A 20,760-nucleotide genomic window follows, 5' to 3' on the forward strand; every position below is an offset into this window, starting at 1 on the left:
ATGACGCCCAGCTTCTTCTAAGTCAATTTGGCTTTGCTTTCCAAATGGCCGCGGAATTGGCAATCGCTCGAGATATCAAGACCCAGAATTCCGATACTAGGCGAGGCTGTAAGGGAAGTGTTGTCGAAGAGCGGTGAACGATAAATTTGGTTTCATAGTGGTAAACGCGCAAACTTGAGTCTCTAACAATTATAATTTACCGGGACGATACGAAGGTACCCCTTCAAAATAAGCACTTCCTTAATGTGGGTGGCGTTGATCACTAAAACCAGGTGACCCGTATGCTCGTTTGTCCTCCTTCTCCATAAAAAAAAGAATCTTTCAAGCCATCATTTTATCAATTCATCACAGTTATTGAGTGAGGTCTATGCGTTGTCTAAGCCATAAATGGTATTATAAGAGTTTATTTTGTTGTGGGTGGCCGGGAGTTCTGTGAGCCTCCCCGATAGTAGGGGATGTCGCCAGTCAGTCGCGAGCCCTGCGAGGGAGAGGACGGTCCCTCTCCTCTCGCTGACGATAGAACAGTCGTTAGTGAATATAACATATTCGTTTGTGTTTATAACTTAATTGTTAACATTCTTAAATAACTCTTCAACAATTTGAATAGTTTGTATTACATTCTATTTATACAAGCTCAGGCATATTTATAGTTTTAAATACCACTTTATTTAATTTAATTCAGGCTTTACATACAACTCTCTAAAAAATATCACGTTTTTGGTTGTAAGTATTGTTCTAAGTGATGAAAGATAACTAATCTATTACTATAGATTTTACCGAGAAGATCATTTTTAATATTCAAAATCACTTTAATCATGTAGGTCAGGGTAATGACACTTATGAATGTATATTTTTTTTTCTTATTCTACTGCTAAAATCTACTGCTGCTTTTGAGATTGAGTGAGTGAAAAGAAGCAGCAAGAAACCCATTGCCACTATGTTAAATCAAAATTTACATTTACATCGGTTTACAATTAATCATTTCAATTACAATATAATATGTAAAGTCATGCAACAAACATACTCAAACTTCGAATAGTCAATGACTGACACGAGTAAGTCAAAAAAGTAAATGTTAATTAATAGTTATTGAGTACGGTAGCTGCATCATCAGCACACAACGTACATAAATAAAGGTATTCTGATTATAGAATATTTAACTTCGAAATAGAAACGTAGACGGGCTTTTTCAATTGAAAATTCAAAATAACTCATAAGGAATAACTAAAGCTATTTTTACTTTTTTATTACTAAATTCCATCCATTAAAAAATTTAGACTTGAATTTTACCTCAAAGCTCAATTTAATGATAAGATTAACACGCAATCGAACTTGATCGGGCGGAGTCGCAAAGGGCTTTTCGATTAAATAAAAAGATATAATTGGATCACATCGTTAGACATTCAAATTCAAAGTCAAAGTCGAATAAACTTTATTCAATTACGCTTAAATTAAGCGCTTTTAATCGTCACTATAAATACCTCTTTTAAATTACTGAAGTTACCATATGTTCAGAAAAAGTTGAGCTCGTAAGAAGAACATACAAGAACAATATGTTATGTTTTTTTTAAAGTGATAACCCTCACTTCTAGGATTAATACACAAATAAAATTTGAAAAACAAAATTTTATGAACGATCAGTTGGTTAGACCACCGGCACGGAACGCCGGAGGTCCTGGGTTCGAATCCCGCATCGTTCATAAATATTTGTTTTTCAAATTTTATTTGTGTAACATACAAGAAACTCAATGGCTAATCTTTTCTATCAAAAAGAGGATATAATATATAAAACAAATTAGTTTGTAAGGTGCTGTATCCAATATATTAATCGTGTTTAAATAATATAAATTATTTCATAAAATGTAATAAATAATTAATTTTAAAATATAAACTATCGTATAATGGATGCATCAACCTTTAGAGCTTGAATTCATTGTTTGTGTAAGGATGCTTCGTGAACATGATGGTCGTGATGACTGCCATAATTGGATGTAGTTCCTGAAAAACGTGCCAAGCCACAAACTTCACATTTGAAGGAATTCGTGTTTAAAGTTTTATAAATATTAGTGTATTCCATTCATCTGGGTTGAGCTACTAGTAGGGCTGCAATTTTTGTCAGTCCGTGAATATGAATCACGTGACCAGTTTTGTGTTCTTAACTAATTAATTTCGATATGACTGTGGTTTGGAACGTCTAATTAGAAATTGCATCCAACAAATACAATGATTTATCAACTATGACAGGTGATATATTTATATCTTTCATATTATTACCATTGACTTAATAAATTGTTATGTTATTTTTCACGTCAATAGATTTTCCTGACTGCTGTATGTATGCCTCCTATTTATAATTATCAAACTACACTTTTACATTCATAAGAATCATAGACAATTCAGTTTTAAAATCCTTTCAATAAAAGCAACTACGCTCAAGCTGTAGGTACGAATTAAAATCATAAAGTACATTTATCTTTTAAAATTGATTAGTTAAGAATTCTTTCTGATAACATATACACACCGCTTCGGAATCTAATGGTGCACTGAGAGAGAAGGAGCATTGCAAGGAACTCTCCCAGTATTAAATATATCTCTCTTACATTAATATTATTTTTATTCTTGTTATTTGTTCCTACAACTTTATGTTCTTTATTACTATTAAATCTTCAAGTTGAAGAAATTTTGAAGGTTTGAAGAGGATTTAATTCTCTTTGATTAAAGCGAGTGTTACACATTTAAATAAAACACTTTTAAAGGATTAAGATCAGACATCTATGTACAGCAAATACCACCTCCGAGGAAATAAATGGCGCTAAACTTCATAATGACAACTATGACGAATACTATCTTTGACTCACTTCATCTGCAGTCCCCCTGAAAACGAGATCTGGAAAGGTCTTGAAACGTGCGGTTAACTAGAGTAAAAATGTAACTTTTACGCAAACATCTAATGTAAAACCGTTACAATTACACGCGTTTTAATCCTTTAAAAGTGTTTTATTTAAAAAGATTTAATTCTGTTACAAAAATTAAACAGTTACAAACATGAGAACAATATTTGTAAATAAATAATCTTTAATATCATCCTGTTAATAAGTATTTATTACTACAGACATAAGCACTCAAGAAGTGTTCAAGTGATTTTTATAATCGTCACTACTGAAACATTAATAATAAGCAATTACTCTTTTCATTCCTGTCCGGTCTCAACACACAGAGCTTTTCAAACGGATTATGTTAAAACTATCGATTCATCGAAATTCTTCATTTAAATAGAATAAATATGACCTTTCTTCTCTTCAACTAATTAATATTATTACTGAAAAATAAAATTCCTTACTACTAAATTAAACGAAATTACACCTAATACTAATTAAACTTTAAATGTACAACGTACATACACGTGGCCATTATTATTGAGGCATGGTTAAGTAGATACTTATATAATATATTCCAATAGGCTTCATGTAACATCAAATGTAGATTATCAAATTTTTTAAGGATTTCGCCTTTACTTGTGCTGTCAGATGTTGTTACTCGCTAAATTGATTGATTCTAGAAAGATTGTTAGACACAAAGAGGATATAAATACAACCTAATAAGAGACGGGACTGCCTAGGTTAAAATTGAAATTTAGATTATGAAACGTACAGTCATTTGACATAAGTTTGAAATAGTAGTTATTACTGTATGGCGAGTGGCAACGTAGTATGATCCGGCTAAGTTTGAAAGCAAACAGTTGCTTAAAACGTTGTGGATTTCGGCTATCTCCGTTTTTTACAAGATTATAGCCGTAATCTGTCAATCTATCAATGACTACATGGTTCATACAGTCGGGTGAATCGCTTTTTTCTTAGTGTTTCGCTAGGCTGTTCAGAAATCCATGCATTATGACAGACAGACATCTTGAAAGACGTGCGGGCAAAGAATATATAATAGTACGTACAGATATCTATAAATATTATTCTTTAAACGATACCTAATCGTACAAACTCTAATAAATTTCGAATCTAATATGTCTTTTGTGGCTTTTTGGCCAAAATTGAGTCAAAAATTAATTTGTTGATATAAATACTATATCAATTTTTGGTGGTATAACAATGAAATAAAGGTAGGAACTATTAATTACTTATTGGGTTTAGACATTAGGTTCATTATTATAGTCTGCTGACCCGACAGACGTGGTTCTGTCAATACACGGTTCGAGAGATATGTTAAATGCGTGGGTGAGTGCGTGGGTAGGATCGTGACACGACAAACTATATATGTATACCTCCCTCGATCGGTCGAATAGTTTAGGAGTTATTTGGGAAGATACAAACATACATTCTCTTTTCTATTATAGATTTGTTGTAAATTAGTATTACAACATCTGATTGGTTACCCTACTAGTAGTTATGGATTGTTATTGATATACAGCCGTTTTTAATAACCTATCTATCCTTAGTTTAACTTACTAAACGTAGACAAATCTATTCTTATATTTTACGCTTACTTACATTTCAATAACCTATTGACAGATAGCATTGGACTATAACTATATTGGACATAACTATGGATAGATAAGATCTTGTCCTTAAACAGTGACAGCAATGTATCCGTACGTTAAACTAAGGGTTGATTGGTTATTGTAAACGGCCGATATCTGACTCGACAGATTTCGATCCATATAAATAAAAAATTCTTATTATGATTTTACAAATATCTCAAATGCCAAGTAAAACACTATCGATATTCAACGCGGAATTTGTTGTTTATATGTAACATTACGTGACGAGGCTGTAGAACTGTCTACTGAACATCAAACACTTGAATAAAATCATATCACATTTATTCATTAAAGTATTTACGAGCACATCGGAATAGAACGAGCTTTAATGAGAAAAAGTGGCAAGAATCTTGCTGCCACTGTTTTAGTTCAAAATAAACGAAATTATATTTTTACAAATTATTTTAATTACAACCTATGTAAAGCGATGCAAAAAAAATATTTAAACGTCACAAATTGCACGACTAAGTTATAAAACCATTTAAAAAATACACAAGGCAATGAGTGCACTAAATTCATAAATGAGCTTGCACTGTAAATAAATAAAGCTGTTATACCTATAGAAGCTATATTATATAATAAAAAAAAACTGCCACATTGCCCGATGCCTTCCTAGTAATTTAGACAAAACTGATAGTCATAACTAAGGTGTAGGGCAAAAGACCACGCGGACAATGACGATAACCGAGGGCCGAGAGGAGTGGAAGGCTGTAGTGACCAACGTTACGAAAACTTTGAAGTACGGACACGACCTTCAGAAATGAAGAATGCGACCAAGAAGAGAAGATATATAAATGATGAAAGCTTATCCCAGACACAATTACCATTTCCCATATTTTTTTATTGGGAACTATTCTTTTGGATTGTTTCAAGCCTAGTGGCTTGCTACGGTAGTCTGTATTGTGATGAACAAAACAAAACAGGGCTAATATTAAGAACTACTTTCCAAACTCATCACTAAAAATTTATGTGCCTACAAGATTAACCATTAATATTTCTAAACCGCTTGAATAAGAAGAAATTCTTGTACACGGAGTCAATCTATCTCAGCGCTGAAATATGAACACGATAAAGCTGTTAGCGAGTGTCTGCTCATGATGTTCAGCCATCAATCCTCACCTGAACAGCGGCTGCGAGTTGCGAAATGTCAGTAAACATGGTTTTGTTTATCGTGAACTATCTCAAGGTTATTAGAAGGTATTTCCTCTAGTTTTCAGACGTTATCTTAAACAATATATAATGTTTCGGCTTATATATTAATAGATTATAATATAAATATAAATCCTTAGCAACGAATTAAATCCAAAGTCTTAGACGGATTTCAGAAATACACGTTTTTGAAATGAAAACAAAAGCGACGTTGAGCACTTTTCTTGGGATGGATATAAAATGTTGAACTTGCATCAGGACACATGACCTGATCGAAAATTCGTAAGACAGTCATTGAAATTATGTTTTTTTTTTTATGGAATACGGGGACAAACGAGCGTACGGGTCACCTGGTGTTAAGTGATCACCGCCGCCCACATTCTCTTGCAACACCAGAGGAATCACAAGAGCGTTGTCGGCCTTTAAGGAAGATGTACGCGCTTTTTTTGAAGGTACCCATGTCGTATCGTCCCGGAAACACCGCACAAGGAAGCTCATTCCACAGCTTTGTAGTACGAGGGAGAAAGCTCCTTGAAAACCGCACTGTTGAGGACCGCCACACATCCAGATGGTGGGGATGATATCCTAACTTGTGGCGTGTCGTGCGGATCAGGTTAAACAGCTCTTCGGAACACTCCCCGTGATAAATGCGGTAGAAGACACACAATGAAGCGATTTTGTCAATGGTTGTCATTTTTTTGTTCCAAAATTTTTAATAATGCACAACTATTCAGTTTGTTAAATAGATTCTTGTTGGATAATTGATCTGGCGTAGAGGTCTGTTTTTGACATACAGTTTCTGTGTAAATTTTCTGTATATTTTTTCCCTTCGTTGTGTTGGATTTATTTGGAATCTTGTACACTTATCAAGGACAAATTAATGCAATAAATTAATTAGTCTGTCACTATATCCTTACAAGGACCTTCAGGATTAGGGATTTTTATACACTATAACATATAAGACTCAAAAAGCAAAAATAATCTTATTGACTTTTTTTTTACTTACTCGTGTAAGGCATTGACTATCTGAAGTTTGAGTGTGTATGTTTCATAACTTTACATATTATGTTGTAATTAGAATGATTTGTAAAAGTGGCAATGAGTTTCTTGTTACTTCTTCTCCTTAACTCAACCCTTTACGAAGTAGTGGTAAATTCAATAAGAGAAAATATTTTTTTGACAATAATAGTTAAAAAAACTAAAACACACGCTTTTAGAAAATCAAATTAAAAAGTAGGAAATAGTTTTCAATAAGTTAAAATTAGTAATTATCCATCCCTACTTATTGTTTATTGACAGATATTAATTCACATCCTCTTTGACAGTAACAGTAAGCTCAGTAAAAAAGCGATTCACTCGATTGTATAAAACATGCAGTCATTTGTAGATTGACAGATGACGGCTATAATCTTGAAAAAAAAGGAGATAGCCGAAATCCACTAGGTTTTAAGTAACTGTTCGATTCCAAACTTAGCCGGATTATACTTCATACTAAACTAAATTTAATTTTTTGCTTAGGCAGTCCCACCCTTTATTACGTAGTACCTAGGTAACACTGAAAATGTTTTGAAAATGAAAAACGGCTTAATGTAGAAAGTTGCCAATACTTCTATTGTTTTTCGAAGAATCTCCGTTCCTCTCTACACATCGTCGCATTCGATGGGACCAATGAGAAAAGCAGTGGGCCCATTATTCCTTAGCAGTCTCTTCTATGGCATTTTCGCTTTCACCGCATCTTCAGGGCTCGTAAAGCGAATACCTCGAGTTTTATCTTTAGTTCTTGGGAATAAATAAAAGTCGCAGGGCGCTAGGTCAGGACTGCATGGCGGATGACTCAGTATCTCGACACCTGCCAAAGTCAAATCTTCAACAGTCCGTTTTGCGGAGTGCGCTGAAGTACTGTCGTTGTGAAGGAGGATCCTGCTTCGAGGGCACTGCAATCTTTTCCAAGACAACAGGCAAAGAACGATTGACATACCAGTCTGCAGTAACTGTCTTTCCATCTTCTAGCACAACTGTCGCGAAATGACCTTTACGACTAAAGAATGAGGCAACAATCTCTTTTCCTTGACTTCCTTTCTTTACCTTAGTTGGCCGATCCTCGATAGGAAACACCCACTGAGCTGATTGTCTTTTGGTTTCGGGTGCGTAGCAATATATCCAGCTTTCATCACCTGTGACGATGTCAAATACAGCATTTGAGTCACCGCCGTTTGGCGACACCAGTCCATGCAAAGGCATTTCTAGTCGTCGGTTAAAGTATGGGGAATTCATCTGGTACAAAGCTTCCTGACGCATAAAAATTCGTGTTATATTTTTTTAACTTGACTCATACCAATGCCTGGGCTTGCCCGTATCTGCTGATAGGTCTCTCTCTTATCTTCCTCTATCATGCGTCACACAGCACTGATTTTATCTTCAGTAGTCGCTGTTAAAGGGCGTCCCTCACGCGGATCATTATCGAGATTGCTACGTGCACGCTTAAACTCGTTAAACCAATTGTAAATAGTGGCATGAGATGGGGCTTCATTAAGAAATACTAATTGCAGCCTACCATAGCTTTGTTGTTGAGTAAGCCCACAACGAATGTCATAATAAATCATTGACCGAAAGTTAGCTTAGGTTCACGTGTAACAAGAGTTTTAGCTTTACGGATAATTCACAAAAACAAATGACAAATGAATGCAACATGCTACATTAGGATATCAAAGAGTTCTAAAATTGAAATTCAAAAAAGTTTTCAATAGCAATGTTTCTACCTGGCCAGTTCTAAACATTTTCAGTGTTACCCACGTATTTATATGCTCTTTGATAGTAAGTGCCTTACGACTGGACTAAAGTTCTCGTCAAAAATGCTATAAGAAGAAAAATAGATATACTCCAATGAAATTGCCAGAACCTGGCTATAAAATAAAAAGTTATTAAGTACAGTCTAGCATCACTGAACAATAACAGTTTATATGCTAATAACGTTACAACTTCTATTGCTCATATTTGTGACATCGGATCGCATACAGAGTTCAACGATCAAATAACATTCAAACGGATAGATTTGATGGCAGTAACATTCATAATTTTTACATGATATAACGTTTCATTATACTAATATGACGCTGACTTTTTTTAATTCTACGAAGTTTTTTAAGCAAAGGTCTGCATGTTACGCTAAGCGCTATACCTTGTCAATGTCGATTTCTGCCAGATCTACTACCTAGGTCGATTTTTCACCCCAAAACCAGTATGGATGTGCTGGTGAGGAAGGATTTATAGGGATTCAGGGAACTGACCTGGTAAATGCTGATCAGCCCCCGGGGGAAACAATTGGACTTCATATAAATCTATTCGTCTTCGTTTAGTTCGGGTTTGGCGTTTAGGTCACTTAGTCACTGATGAGGTTAGTTAGGTGTCGCGGTGTTGACGCTGACAATTACAAGGTCGTTCCAAAATGAGCAAACTAAATATGGCGCAACCACTGCATTTTTTAAATTTAATCTAATTCATTAGATCTGATTCCGAAAAAGGCGTATTAGATGATATTAGAATATGAGATGTGAGCCATCAACAGTGAAGTACAACTATTTTATTTTGCAGGAAATGTGGGAGGTGGTGATCACTTAACATTATATGAAACGTACTCTCTTGCTTAATTTTTTTATGTTCTATGTTCATAAAGTAATAACATTTACATAATACACATAAATAATAATATTGTCTATAAGTAACTCTAGTTAATTTTAACCTAATTGATCGCGCTCCCCTAATTTACCCGAACTAGTTATATATAAATATATATACATATTTATATACAATCGCTTATAAAATGCTCATGCTCACAGAATACATTTAATTGTTTACGGTGTGTGGGGATGATGCAGTTACTGTACTCAATAACTTTTATTTTGTATTAATTTACATAATATACTTTTTTGACTTACCTACTTGTGTAAGGCATTGACTATTTGACGTTTGAGTATGTTTGTTGCATCACTTTACATGTTATATTATATTAATATAACATGTAAAGTGATGCAAATGAAAAAATGATAGTAATCGAAATGATTTGTAAAACGATGAAAATGTAAATCTTGATATAAAAGAGTGGCAATGAGTTTCTTGCTACTTCTTCTTCTTAGCTCAACCCTTTACAAAGCAGTAATCGATTCAGTAGATTCAATAAGAAAAACAATTTTTTTTTGACTATCATGGTCCACCACAGTGCGGTTTTAAAGGAGCTTTCTTCCACATACTACAAAGCTGTGGAATAAACTTCCTTGTGCGGTGTTTCCGGGACGATACGACATGTGGACCTCCAAAAAAAAGCGCGTACACCTTCCTTAAAGGCCGGCAACGCTCCTGTGATTCCTCTGGTATTGCAAGAGATTGTGGGCGGCGGTGATCACTTAACAACAGGTGACCCGTACGCTCGTTAAATTTGTACTCCTATTCCATAAAAAAAAACTACCATTACATAGTCGGCTTTTACAGTTTAATCTCATCCACCCAATAAATAACGTGCTCAGCTCGTCTAAAAATGTTTTCGATATAATCGTACTTCCCAATTAACACAAAGAGCTTTGTTACCAATTATGGACCATTAGATAAAGCTAATAAGTCATATTTGAAGGTTGAATAGAAGATGGTGATTAAATACCATTTGGTGATTGGCATTTTGTTTTATTCTTCAACATCATAAAATAATATTGGTGACTCATAGTAGATTTTTAACGTAGATTTCCATTAACATATAAAGGTGTAGTGAATGTAGAGAATAATGTGAGTGCACCAAATGAGACGAAAGATAAACACTGCTTCGAATATCTTTCAATATAAGCAATCTAAATTGAATTTCCTTTTTGTAGCAGTTATCTAATTTATTTATAAAATATTTCATTGTTACAGTCCCTAAATATTGCTTTAATGTTATTTTTAACTAGGGCTGCCATCTTCTTTGAGACATACTATAATAGTATTTTTGGATTCAGTTCCCAAAAAATATAGTAGACAGGGGACTAATGAATATACATATACTAGCCGTTCCCGCCCGCTTCGCTGGGCGAATTTTAAAAGGAAGGAACGTTGGATTTCAAAAAATAAGTAAAAGGCATAAAAGGCATTTATTTTCTCAAAATTGATTCCTTTAGAATTCTTTTTGATGTCATTAAAGTAGCCATAAACCATCTAGGATAAATTTCGATAGTTACATTTCGATACAATCAGTGGTTTAGCCGTGATTGAGCCTCAAACAAAGACCATTTTCATTATAAATATATAGATAGATAGATTTTTGATAAAATTTCTAAAATTAATATTTTTATTGCGTGCATAAAAATCTTATTATTTTATTTTTATTTTTTATTTTTTTTTATTAGGGTTGACAACAGCTTAATACAAAATAATCACTTATAGTTAAATACAAAATTATAGTCTACCACAGTTTACCTAATGGAAGGAAGGAACAGCAGTGTTTACAATAATAAAGAAAAAAATGAACAATGAATAACACACGATCAGAGAAATTAAAAAAAAAAGTATTCAAAAAAGTGCCTGCGTTGGTTGCATAATGGATTATATGTATAAGTCTGAAAAATGAATATAAATAAGAGAAAAACATGATACATACACAGACTTACAGATTTAATAGTACAATACATACATTTAATAGTTTAATCTATTAATAAATAAATAAAGATATTTGCTACAAATGAGATTTCTCTACAAAACTTTTTATGGTGTGGTTTTTAATTATATATATATATAATTATAATATATATATTAAAGCTTTTGAATAATACCAGCGCCGATACTGGCTCTATTGCGCTCATCTTTTCACTTTGTTCATCACAGAAAATATTCGCTCTGTATGCTGTTAAACTATTCTGTTACTATATTATATTTTTGAAAAAATAGTAATTATTATGAAACGCCTTAAATAATAGGATACTTTATTATATAGTTGGATTGGCAACCCTATTTGTAAATCAGTGAAAATTACACGTATGTAAGTAGCATATGGATTTTTACATTCATATTTATTTAAAACATTTAGAACATTAGATTATGAAGCCTGTCTAGCATAAGTTAGGGAATTATTTTCAACGAAATAAAATATTATATCAAATTTAATAGTTAACCAGTTGAAATACTTCTAAATACCGTCTGTTTCAGTTAGTAATTTTAAAAAAAATCCTGAACTATGACAGTGATAAACGTAGTAGTGTAGTTTAAATAAAAGTTAAGACCTAATAGTGTGCCCTGAGGTGTTCTGACAATGGCGTCCTCAAACGGACGAGACAGTGCAAAGGGGACGGCATCTATAGACAGTCTGAAAGTATCGAGTAAAAATACATCGAAACATGCTTCATCAGAGTCGGTGTTATCAAAGAAGGACAAAGAGTGTCTACAAATGCAGGAGTGTAAGAAGAAACTTCTAGCGATGGAGCCGCAGGTCATAATACGAGATGAGAATGTGGTGTTGCGTTCGCCGCCGCAGAAGAAGATTGTCATGCCGCCAACAATTAATCCAGAGGTCAGTATGTTACTGCAACAAATGAAGATTAAACTATTAATTACACAAATAAACTGAAAAACAATTCAACAACCTCTTGCATTCCGCGCGCTTCCAACTGAGCGAACCGTTCGAGTAACGTTTCGTTGATAAATCTTGTACGTCTTGTTCAACTCTCAGGCTGTGGCTTCATCTACAGGATCTACTTTACAGTTGATAGCTTGCTCAACCCCAGTAATTGCATATTAGCAAATTGACTTGAGATGTCGCGCTTTCAAATCTAAACAGTTTGTTATTTTTTAATTAAATCCTTTAATCCCAAAAGTGAGGGTTATCACTTTAAATAAAACAACAAATTGTTTAGATTTGCATTACTTTATAATGTTTATCATAGTAAAGTTTATATCTTTGTTGAAAACCATTCGTCCGACTATTATGAAAGTTGCATATAAATGTTAATATCCGGACGACTGAGGCTTGTTCAGATTTTTAAGAATGTATAAAACTCGAACAAAATAAAAATAGAACATCTGGATTCAAACCAGGGTCTTCTGCTTTCCGGATCACCCAACGTCCCATCTGAGCTATAATAGTCTTGTATATAGTGGCAAATTTACCTTTGTATTCTAATGTTATTGTAGCTGTTTCTCATTAAAACACGGATAAAACTACATTTTTTAAAATTGAAACCTAGCTAGATCAATTTCTCGCCACCGAAAACTACTTGTGTACTAAATTTCATTAAAATCGTTGGAGCCGTTTCCCAGATTCATTGATTATATATAATATAAAAGGATTGCTCGCTTAAAAATATAAGATTTTTTAAATAGAGAAAATTTACAACGTTATCTACTTCGTCGTAACTCACTACCCCGTGACCTTTTATGACAAATATGCATGCAAGAATAATTTCAACATATGCATTTTGCTTTAACTTGCCATATATACGGCATGCAACGGGGAAAAGGGCAAATTATGTACTATACAGATTGGATTGCAAGCGTTGGCTCATATTAACCGCGTGGTAATTAGTTTTACCTCAACACCAGGTAAAGAACAGTAAATGTGCAGAATCGCCCAAAAGCAGTTAAAGTAAGTTCCTGATTAGTAGTAAATTGAGTAAAAATGTAATATTGTAAAAATCTTAGTAAATTTAATTTAAATTTCATCTATTACGTAATTTAGCTGTAAAACGTTAAAAATCGTTCCGCAAATTCTACTTGTGTGTTTTTCTCCATCGAGAATTGTAAAATTTAAATAATATACTTAGGGTGGACTCAACCAAACACGTTGTTACACGAGGATTACTATACGGGGATAATTTTACTCCTTGAATTTATCCCTTTTAATTTCTCGTTTCCGTTTTTACTTGCGGAGTGCGCTATGATATGGTATAAATTGAATGATGAACGAAGAGTAAACGAATGTATAAACCGACAAAAATCCATGCTTTTTAGTTTCTTCTAACGTATGTTGCTATAACAATTAATTTTTGTAGGATAATAGAGTGAAATGTCAAATGTCGCCAGCTTTTAAATTATTCAAACTTTCGTGAGACATTATTAACTTATTTATTTATACGGCTTTACTCATTTATCGTTTTATCGGTTGGCTTTATCGGTGTGTCAGTGATACCGTGCTCGTCATCACCACCGGCGCACCCCACACTCTTGCCCTGTCCAGCCGCGCACTACGAGCACAAGTCCGCAGTAAGAGGTGGGACGTTATCGCGAACCCACTACACTCACCCTGATGAAGGATCTCCGAATGATCCTAAACTAGTCGGTACCTATACCGATAAAACGTGATTAAAGCCGTATTAATAAATAAATATACCGCCAAAATACCGCCGTGTTAGTATTTACTCGCGTATTGTTAAATTATTCTTAGGTTATTAGGTTAGTTAAATGCAAAATTAGCTTTGTAAAACTTGCTCCAGTTTAGTCGAAACTTCCCATAGTCAAATATATCCAAAACAGACTCGCATAGATCACGTAATGAGAATAGTGAAAAATAAACACAAGGTAGGACCCTTAATTAAACTATAAGAACGGGTCATAATGAAGTGTGGCCGAATTAATAATATAATAACTTTATAATTACGACAGCCAATTTATAATGTTCATGTTTTCCTTTTAACAAAAAGTATGTATGTTCGTGTAACTATCATAAAATTATTAGCAATACTTATATTTACATTGCCAGAACAAGAACTTTAACGTGAACGCACATACTTAATATTAGTTTTTATTGAAGTGAAACTTCTCTATAATCGTTGTGATTTGAAACTCGATGAAACGAAAAAGCGAGACGAAAGAGACACAAACAGTCGGCGATATATTCTGACGTCATGCGCTCGACGTATTGCTACATAGACAACAGGCGAACATAAATATGAACATACGAGTAAAAAATGAATGAAACATAAATATATTCATAGCGATTGATCACGTGTCATGTCATCCTAGCAACATTTACCAGGACTTCATACGCAGTTTAGAGGTTTGATGTAAATTTTGCATCGGATACAGAGATTCCGAAAAACAGTAATTGACGCAGTATTCCATAGATATATGGACCATATTATTAAGACCAAAGTTTTTATTCTATAGTTTGTTACCATAAGCCTCTTGAAGTATTTATTATCATAAGCCTCTATTATTTATCGAAAATGTAATCTCTGAGTCTCATTAACTTGAAGCTAAAATTTTTGAAGGTTTCACGTCTACCATGTGTGAATTGATTATTGAACACATGTTATTTTCTTTTTAACACGAAGCATATGTTACAAAATTTGAAAGATGCCATTGTGTGTTAAGATGCCACGCAGACAAGCATCTAATAGTTGCAGTAAAAAAAAGCTATTGCTCTTAGGTAGTGTGGTATCAAGTTGGATCGCAGCGGAGACCAATCCTTAATCTAAGGTGTAGTGTATATAATGTGTGTGCACTTAAATTAAATAATATTATAAATTATTATTCAGACTGAGAGTTTGAGTAAGAAACCTTTTGATATAAGCTAGCAGCTTTTAGCAAATAGGATTGCTATAAAGACACACTACACAGAACTGAGTGTAGACTTCCAACTTAATATTCTCGAATTTCTATTACAAGTTGCATAAGTAATAGATTTACTAAAATCATACACAGACTGCACCAACGTTTTGGCAAATATGTAAGTTAATGACATTTGCTGATGGTGATGGTAATTAATATTTGAATGTAGTAATTTATTTAATTTATGTGGTGTCTGAAGACGAAGGATTTCAACCAGTGTGCCAGTGATGACTTACAGTACTTAAACGTGGTCGCCAACTCTGGGCCTTATGAGAAAGCTCATGGTCGAATCAGAAATGAGGAGATCCCTAGTCCCTAGAACCAAAGTCACCAACAGCCCAATTGATTGCAGGGCACATAGTTCAACGAACAGATGGCCATTGGGGCACTAAAGTCCTCAAATGGCGACCACGTACCGGAAGACGCAGTGTTGGCAGGCCCCCCACCAGATGGACCGACGATCTGGTCAATCGCCGGATTACGTTGGATGAAGGACCGATCGTCGTAGAAATCTTTGAGGGAGGCCTTTGTCCAGCAGTGGACGTCTTCCGGCTGATGATGATGTTAAATTTAGGCTTTTTCAATTTTAAACGATGCATGTATGTGCTCAATGAATGATACTTTTTGGCAAGAATGACACCTAAATCTCAAATATATAATATTATTTTACCTGATGCAATGAATGAATGCCCCCTGCTAATGAAAGTCGAACTGAACCTCGAACGGTAAAAGATAGCAATTTGTGTACCTGATGGGCATTCAACGTTAGTTCTATTACTCTTCGTCTGTCTATCTGTCAGCTTGCTACAGCCGGTGGTTATATACATCTTATTTGTATTAAAATTTCCCATTTAAAATAACGCGTGAGTTTTTTCGTAAATGAAACTGTTAAAAATTTAGATAAAATTGCTAAAATAAATAAAATAATAACAAAAAAACACAATCGAAATATCAAAACTGGATTGAGGTTGACGCGTCTGACAGTTTAATTTAATAAATAAAATTATAATTTAAGATATAAAAGTTTAAAAACGAATATGGAGTCGGAAATAATATGTCGCACTCTAGTGAATGTCCAACTTCGCTTTATTGGGAAATCGACAACTTGTCGCACGACTTGCACAACATACTAAAATTGTATCTGATAAACAGCGCGAAATTTTGACAGATAGTTTATTACTACAGAGTTGGGATGAACACCTAGTAACGGCCCAATAACGCGGTAACCTTATAACGCATTTTCATATAACGCGATTTCAATCCCCCGTATAACTCGGCCATACCTATAACGTGGGGATTTCCTACATACTACATATTTTTGTACTGTGAAATTGATCATGATTTGTACATTTCATAATTAGCACGTGTGTTAATTGTGTTATTACAAAAGTAAATTTATTAATTTTTGTGTATTAAAAACCTTAATAAAATAGTAATACTAGGCAAACAATTGGAAGTACTAATTGTGATTGATTATTATTATTATTCTCTTTATTATAATTTCATCTTATTTTATATTTTTATATATGTAACATATTTATAAAAATACCATCAAAAAACCAAAAATTCCAGGAAATATACAAAATGAGTTTCGAAATTTAAAAAAAAATAATAATTTTGTTAATGATATTAATGACACCCTAAGCCTCCTTAATAATAAATGTTTATTGTACGATATTACATTGTAATTCACATTTTTATTGAAAAAAGCCCGCTGAGTTTTTTGCGCCCGTTCTTCTCAGGTCTGAGGCAGTCTATTTTGAATGGGTGGTAGTTTTTGAAGTTCATTAAGTGACTTTGAATCATATTGTGAATAAAAATATTTGAATTTGAATTTGAATGAAGTAAAGCAAAATCTACCGGTTTCCTACATTCGTGCACAAAACCAAAATATCGATTTAAATAAGTGTTAGTATACTTATGACGCGCTCAATTTGATATGAATGATGGTTGCTGATTCCTTTTAATTAATTCTCATGGAAGGTTGAAAAGGCGAGACGTTGTGGCTTTCACAAATGTTGTTTTTATTTTAAATGCCACGTGAAACGGAACATTAGGGAATGAAAGGCCTGCTAATTAAAAATGAAAGCAGCAAACCATAAAATATTTCAAAAGAATGATTACGCACTGATATTAATTACTTTTGTAAAAGAAAATTGTAATCAAAAACTGTATGTGAGATAAAAAGAAGTAAAATGAGTGTAACTTAAAATGAATTCGATCATTTATTATTTGGTAAAATAATGATTTTTTTTTACTTTAATCGAAGTAAATATTTATGTGACAACAAAACGTCTATGCGCATTTCCGCTATTAAAATTTACACTCAGGATCACGTCCTGGGTATAAGACGTATTTTTCTACTGCTGCAATTTTTGGTACTATTATAAGATTTTCAAGAAATTTACGTATTGCATTTTCATAATATAAATAAAAAATCATTTTCATCTTAATGTCCGCGTCAGATTAATTCAAGGAGTGCAGTTTAGTCCTACTTGAGAGATAGGATAGTTATTGTTTCGATTTGGGACCCATAATTATTTTTATTTTCAATATTTCTTTTGAATGGACATATTTCTTATAAGAGAATTTGTTGACGCACGGTTTGACAGTTCGGAATTTCATTATAACAACAAGGAGCAAATTTTACGAAATAATTCTTGTAATTCTTGATGTTATGAAATATTGATGATAATGCTATTATCGATATATTGTCGATGCCGATGGCTCAATAACAAGGTCTAGTGTCAAGTTGCTTCAGGAATATCCTCTTTTGTAATGAATCTGTATATTAGAGACCCAAAATCACAAATGGTTTTAAAGTCTATGAGAAGGCGATAGCTGTTTTCTGAATAGCTAACGTTTCTTTTTATATTTGTGTGATTCGGTACTCTTGTTTCGCTTTGACTATCAATTTCCAATGCAATTCAATTTCAAATATCGTATAGGATATGTCAATACCTTGAGTACCACCTTGCTGTTTGGTTGCAATTTTTGTTCACCGGGTATCTTAGGGTATGTAAAGGACCGTTTTATCGGCATCTATTAACTGCGTACAACAATTTGACTTTAAGGCCAAACACTCCAGCTATTATATCGTTATTTACACCAGATGCCATAAAAAGATGCTCATCATCATCATCATCATCAGCCGGAAGACGTCACTGCTGGACAAAGGCCTCCCCCAAAGATTTCCACAACGATTGGTCCTGCTCTGCTTTCGTCCATCGTATTCCGGCGATCTTGACCAGATCGTTGGTCCATTTTGTGAGGTGCCTACCAACACTGCGTTTTCCGGTACGTGGTCGCGATTCGAAGACTTTACTGCCCTGCCCACTGCCACTTCAGTTTTGTAATCATTTGGGCTATGTCGGACACTTTTGTTCTCCTACGGATCTCCTCTCTCAAATAGATGCTCATTCAATGAAACTTTCCATTAAAAATGTACTAGTGATAAGACCACACATACAAGTAATCGACAGAATCATGATTATCGAATAACTAGCTGTTGAAGTGAAATAATGTTTGCAAAATATTTAAAGCTACGTTGCTCATACATCTATGTCAGCCAAATAACAATTAATGATGAAATGTCTAAAATGATTGGCTTCATATTCACTTTATGTTCTGCGTACTGCAATATGAAATTAGATTAATAGTTTGCTAATTGTTCGGAGCTTCCCACTCAGCGATGTGGCTAGGGCTGGCACGCGTTCTCAATTAACCCTAATTCACTTAGAATGTTATTGAAATGTAACTGCAACCTTATATCGATAGCATAGTACCATAGTGATACATAATCAATTTTTAACCGACTTCAAAAAAAGGAGACGTCTCATCTCAATTCGTCGGTATGTTTTCATTACCTCATAACTTTCGACTGGATGAACTGATTTTGATATTTCTTTTTTTATTTGAAAGCTGGTGCTTCCCGTATTTTATACAATCTAATTAATTAATCTAATTCTAGTTACGATTATTGTTATTTTTGGAGTCGGTGTCAGCCAAGGTAGGTTTGTAAATACATCCATAGTTATAGGTGAGATGTGCTTGAGTCGCACGCGCGCAGTGAGGATGAGGAGGCGAGACGCGAGAGCGGTAAAAAAACAATAATCGTAACTAGAATTAGAATAATTAATTAGATTGTTTAAAAATACACAATTATTTTTATACTTTTTAGTGCATATTATTATATCTATTGTGTTGGAATAGTTTTTATTGAAGTCGGTTGTATTATTATTATTTGTTTAAAATTATTAGAAATGACAACACGAGCAAATCATTCACCTGATGGAAAATAGTACGCCCTGCCTCCTGAGACTCTGAGTGGCATCGCAATTAAGCTCGGCACTTGGAGACATAATCTCTGTTATTACGAAAAAGTTCAAAATGTGTTGAACACTTGTTTTAAAAAAAATCTATTACAAATCTGTGTTTTTCTGTTGAGTAGCGTTAAACAATTTTTAGACATTGCTTATATTTAAACACGAGTCGAAGTTTGTCTTAAGTATGTCTAACGGATAGATCATATTCATATGGAAAATTTAGATTATATGATGGCAGATAGGTGACAGCTGACAACAATTGCGTTCCATTCCTAAAATTGTTCCTGTACATTTCAGGTTATGTTATGACGTTCTTGATAATCACAAGCTTAAAACTGTTTTGTAATAGAAAAATTAAGACGTCGTTATTTTTATGTCACTAAAGTTGTTATAGTTAGGTCACTCTCGAAAATAAAACACGTGTCTAAGCCATGTAATTTTTTTTTTAATAACACCGAATTTGTTAAGTCTCATTAGTCCAGTCATATCACTGCAACGGCGCTCTTCAATACAAAACACAATACTGCTTCACTACAGAAAAAGGAGTTGCTTTTACTATCCTGGCCGGAGAAACAGGATTGGTGCACGGGTCAGCTGATGGTACGTGATGAAGAATTGATGGCAAGTGAAGTAAAGAATTAAATTTCGTGTTATTTTTGTTATTAAATAACATTCATGGAGTAAATCGAAACGTTGGCTTAAACAAATATCTTTTTATTATTCTCCAAAATATATGATACTACGATTTAGAGTATCATGTTAAATAGTATATTACGCACCTAGCGAGAAAAGTAGGTCATTCTCAACCGCGGAATATCAATCACGGGTAGAAATGCTACTTATCTCAGGTGGTGCGTATACGATTTTTTAGGGATTAAAAGCGAGATTATCGTCTAGCTGGGAAAAAAAAGTATTTAACCGACTTCAAAAAAAGAGGAGGTTCTCAATTCGTCGTTATTTTTTTTTGTGTTTGTTACCTCAAAACTTTCGACTGGGTGAATCGATTTTAATAATCATGTATATTTTATATAATATACAAAATAGTTTAGTAGTTTCACATATGTCTACATACCAGGCGAGCTGCGACGATACAGTTTTTATTTCATTTTTTATAGACTATGAGGACAAACGAGAGTACGAGTAACTGGTAACAGCCAGCCCATACTTTCTTCATAA

At 33.8% G+C, this 20,760-nt stretch overlaps 1 protein-coding gene across 1 annotated transcript in view; it reads left to right on the top strand.

Moving 5' to 3' along the window:
• The first annotated feature begins 485 nt into the window (after positions 1-485).
• LOC126967404 (dipeptidyl aminopeptidase-like protein 6) overlaps positions 486-20,760 on the top strand; it is a 133,642-nt gene continuing 113,367 nt past the window's right edge. The window contains exons 1-2 of the mRNA XM_050811852.1: positions 486-606; positions 11,864-12,224. Coding sequence (XP_050667809.1) covers positions 11,967-12,224 — 258 coding nt within the window. The 5' untranslated portion in view covers positions 486-606; positions 11,864-11,966. The remainder of the gene's footprint in view (positions 607-11,863; positions 12,225-20,760) is intronic.

This window comes from Leptidea sinapis, chromosome 13, assembly GCF_905404315.1.
Source record: "Leptidea sinapis chromosome 13, ilLepSina1.1, whole genome shotgun sequence".
NCBI classification, from domain to species: Eukaryota; Metazoa; Arthropoda; class Insecta; order Lepidoptera; family Pieridae; genus Leptidea; species Leptidea sinapis.